This window comes from Impatiens glandulifera, chromosome 1 (genome assembly GCF_907164915.1).
Source record: "Impatiens glandulifera chromosome 1, dImpGla2.1, whole genome shotgun sequence".
NCBI classification, from domain to species: domain Eukaryota; kingdom Viridiplantae; phylum Streptophyta; class Magnoliopsida; order Ericales; family Balsaminaceae; genus Impatiens; species Impatiens glandulifera.
The window spans coordinates 140,051,789-140,056,388 of record NC_061862.1 but is presented as its reverse complement, the minus strand read 5'-3'; the positions used below and the strand labels follow the sequence as shown (position 1 = coordinate 140,056,388).

At 34.6% G+C, this 4,600-nt stretch overlaps 1 protein-coding gene across 1 annotated transcript; it reads right to left on the bottom strand.

Moving 5' to 3' along the window:
* Positions 1-232: 232 nt before the first annotated feature.
* LOC124919935 (enoyl-[acyl-carrier-protein] reductase, mitochondrial-like) lies at positions 233-3,992 on the bottom strand. Its single transcript, XM_047460301.1, has 10 exons — positions 3,794-3,992; positions 3,569-3,666; positions 3,195-3,326; positions 2,713-2,856; positions 2,532-2,634; positions 1,798-1,897; positions 1,609-1,685; positions 1,447-1,525; positions 653-771; positions 233-470 (listed from the first exon to the last, which is right to left on the bottom strand). Exons 1-10 carry the CDS (start codon positions 3,961-3,963, stop codon positions 377-379), a joined length of 1,116 nt encoding a protein of 371 aa, XP_047316257.1. The 5' UTR covers positions 3,964-3,992; the 3' UTR covers positions 233-376.
* Positions 3,993-4,600: the final 608 nt, after the last annotated feature.

Below are 4,600 nucleotides of genomic sequence, written 5' to 3'. Positions count from 1 at the left end.
TTTTTCGGGATGTCCAAATCTGAAGGATCTGACTTTACACAACTGTTGAGGTTAATAAGAAAATTATTGTTATTGAAGGTGAACATCTTGAGAAATTAGACATTTCTTTTGCGCTCATGCCCTAGATACTTTTTATTGTAATCCAAGGTCCAAAACTATATTCATGAAATACTATGGGAGAGCTCTTTGGCTATGGTATCGCTAATGTCCAGCTACTAGAAAAGGCCATTCGATTAAAGCATGTAAACCAAGGGCACAATAATAGAATTCTGTTATAGTACTTCATCAAACAGATTCTAATTCCAAAGAGTCAACAAACCCTTTTTCCTTTCTTTTTTGTAAAACTTTTTTGTTTGGGCAGAACTGAATGTATTCATTAGAATTTCATTACTTGCTTAGGCTGACTTCCATGTTTTCCAAGCGCCTTCTCTAATGCAGTGGAGAAATCGCTGAAAGGAACCAATTCCATCCTGCAACATAAACAATAAAAACTGTTAGTAATTGTCGATTATAGTGTAAACAATAAAGTATTTATTGGGTGTGAGGGGGAATTGAGTAAAAAAGTCATAAAATGAGCCCAACTCGAATCCGAGCCAACAAACAAAAAAATAACTTAAAAGTTATTAAAGATAAGAATGAAGAAAAGATATACTCGTAGCTCAATTTTCCCTCCCTTGTTAGGCCTAGAAGGTAGTCTATCATTGGTCTGCACTCCATTGATTTATCGGAGGTCATCCATTTCTGTAACCAGAATCCCCTCAAGGAAAGATCCTGAAAACAGAGGAATAATTAAGTATACAGGAGATATGATATAAAACTAGAAGGCTGAAAACACTCTAATATAAGAAGATTGCGTTTTAGTAAAACCTTTTTTTTTAAACAGCCGAGGTAGAGGCAAGGTCAGTCGACCTCCTACACCAGTCGTGGCAAAGAGATGAAGAGGAAGTGGGGGAGGGAGATGAAAAGGCGGAAATTTTGGAAAAACATCTTCCCTTTGAGCTTGTTTTTGGTAAATATCAGTATGAAAATACTTCTTGAATTACAGTTGATTCCGAGATTTCCTTTATTTATATTTTTGGACACAAATCACTCTACAGTAACCTGTTTTGTTGACAATTTTGACAACTAAACGAGATGTTTGCTCTATCTTGAATATAAAGAAAGTTTCCAAGGACGGAAAAGTATTTTCCTATACATTACTTAAACACGTAGTATATTAAACAAGGAAAATTCGTTCATATCAAAGCCAAACTGGCACAACTTTTAGTTTTTTAATATAATCCTTCTAGTTTTCTTTATGACTATATCTTTTGTCACTCATCATCTATGTGGATGGGCTAGAAAAACGTATTAGATTGTATTCTATCTTTTAATAGTTTACTTACATAAATTATATGGCTGGTTTGTAGCAAAAAAAATAAAACAGAGAAGCAAATCCTAGCATACCTTGAAAATAAAGGATGAGGTTGATACAGTTATTGGCTTCTTTGACATTCCACCATATGTAACCATCGTGCCTTCCTGCCTGAAAACAAGGGAATGTCAATGGCATGATGATGCATATCTTTTATCAAAATTTTCTAAGGAATTAGAGACCTAGTGCTATACCTCAAGAATTTAAGGACCAAACTAGCTGCAGTACCTCCTACACAGTTGAATCCAAGAGCAGGTTCAGGTATGTTATTCTATCACATAAATAAAACAAAAATGTCAAATGAGTACACAAAACAGAAAAGGCTAGTCATTGGAGTCAAAAAATACTTATACAACAGACAATAACTGAAATGATTTGATTACCAAGAGAGCTTTAACATTCTTTACATCCAGTTCACTCTCAGTGAACACAGCATTAGCTCCGAGTTTCTTTAGTTTCTCTTTAACTACATCAGACCCAGCCCTGAAAGAACAGATTCAAGATAATTAATGACATCATTGCAGGAACTTCTATTGCATATACCAATTTAAAGGGATTTGAGAAGTTCCCAATACATGATTGCAAACAAGGATATGCAAGTGCTTTTACAACATATAAATTTACTGAAATTTTTTAGTTAATACATTTAGAGTTGGAGCTAGTACCTAATACAGAGGATTTTCAGAGAAAAAAAAATCCCTGATCGTTTTCTTTTGGAAATTGACAAATTAGATTTTGTATACCTTATTTATATGTCAGCTTTGGTTTATAATGGGATTAAGAGAACAAATCCCACAATGCAATATGGAAAAAAAAATAAAATATGGAAGGATCTCAGCAGAATATAATTAGCCTAGTTATCTAGTTCATGTCATATACAAGAAAGGTTTAACATAGGTAACGAAAAGATCTCGGGGAGGATAAACCAAGGAAAAATGAAAGCTATTGCTATACACCAGTAGAATTATGCTGCAAAATCCAGGTCTTGATTTCAAAGATAAAACCAAGTCTTTAGTATATAGATACGAAATGGATGATAAATCAATGTGCATCTCTTGTAATGTTGTTGATATGACCTGAATATGAGGATGTTGAATGGTGGAATCTCCTACATTACCTGTCCCTTATAATATTGACACTATGAATTCCTTGGATACGAGCAATTTGAATGACACATTGCCCCACAATGCTTGTAGCTCCATTTTGTACAATAGAATCTCCTGTCAAGTGGAAATAAGGTATGTTGAGGGGAAAGAATCAAGTATAGTGGATAATAGTTTGAAGAAATGACTAAAAACCTGATTTCAGATTGGTAAAATCCTGAAGCATCCTTAATGCAGTTAGGGGATTTATAGTTATTGTTGCAGCATATTCAATGGGTGTATCTTTATCAATTTTGTGCCACATGCTTTGATCTTTGACAACATATGTTTGCCATGTCCCTGAGAAGGAATTTCATCACTATACTAAGAATCAAATTAACTGAATCAGAGAAAAAATTGAAGGAGTTCCTTTTTTCCTAACATGGAGTAAAAATTGTGAGCTGACAAGGTAAGACTGGAAATAATAAAATCCTACAATCAGAAGAAATCTATCCAGACGACATTAAATTCAACCATTTTAAGTTTTAACAATAACAACTAGCGTATTGTATCCATCCAAAAATGTGTTGCTAATATGGTTACGAGTTATGTCACATCCAAGCTTATATAATATCCTAAATGCAAAAGGCAAAAAACCACTCAAATAAAATTCTCATGGTATTTAGGCAATTCTATACCAGAAGAAGGTGGAGATGGGATGACCATATCGCCAGGAGAAAGGCCTTTGACTGCAGAACCTAAACAGTGCACCTCTCCAACCCCTTCATAACCTCCTACTGCTGGAACATCTGGCCTTACAGGGTAAACACCTGCATGAGTTCACATGGGAGTATTCAAACATCATGGCTTTTGAACATACACACTAAGGTCCAACAGAACTGAGGTTCACATAAAGGCATGAAAAGATTACAACAGAGCCTTAGGAGGAGAAGACAGTTTATTGATAGTAATGAATTATTTGGCTAATTCTCAACAAGTTTAGAGTCCTTGAATTAATAGTCCTAATCATTACACAAAGAAGACATAGACATGGACATTTTGTAAAATTAACCTTCTATCCTATTGATATCAGAAGGATTTATTGGAGCGGCGATCATTTTCACGCAGACATCATTTTCCTTGAGCTGAACTGGTGCAAGTTCTATGATTCTGCAAATGATTCAACAACTAGAAATCATAAGAAATGTCTATTTTGGGTGAGAAATTGGATCCTGAAGAAAATGGATTTCGAACATGAGAAATCAATTCGACAAGCGAGAGAGAAAATCTAGCGAACCTGGTGACGGAATCTGGAGGGCCGTGCTGAGTATAAACGATGGCAGTGGAGGATGGCGAGAAGATGGCGGAGAAAGCACGGACTGCGAAGGACGGTGAATGTGTGAGATTGCAGAGTGATGAAGACGACCTGTATAGTGCTTTGAAGCTCACTAACCTCAGTGAAGCCATGGATGTTTTGTGAGAGAATGAACAAAGTAAAGCTACAAAGGTTTATTTATCCATTATTTATTTAACATGAAAATTATTGGTGAGAGTACGATTCTTCCGATTAATTTTGGGACAACATTTGGCGTAGAGTTAAAAGTCTAGTTACTAATTACGACGTATGACATGTTTCGGTATAGTGATTTTGTTGGTCAAATTAGATATAAAATGAAATTAAACATTATATAGAATTCGTCCAATAATAAAGTTACATTTTGGTAAGATGCAAAAAAGTGACACCGTCTCAACAAAACGTTATGCGTTCACAATATATATATATATATATAGTTTTAATGTGGGGCATTGCTACAAGTTGTTCGTTAAAATGATTCTATATAATTTTTGTTGGAAAATTTTGGATGAAGCGTTATTTATGGTGAAATTCTAACAGATGATGTGTGCATGAAAAAAAATTGTATTATGATTAGTCGTATGTGCCAAGAAGATGTTGAATCGAAAATTCACTTACTTTTTGCATTGTAGATGAGTGACTAGTATTTTTAGTTTTTTGTGGAGTATAATTGAAATTCATTGGGTGATGTCCGAGTCTTTGGATAGTTGTTGAGAAGTTTGAATTGATGTGGTTCATATGGTAGGCCTA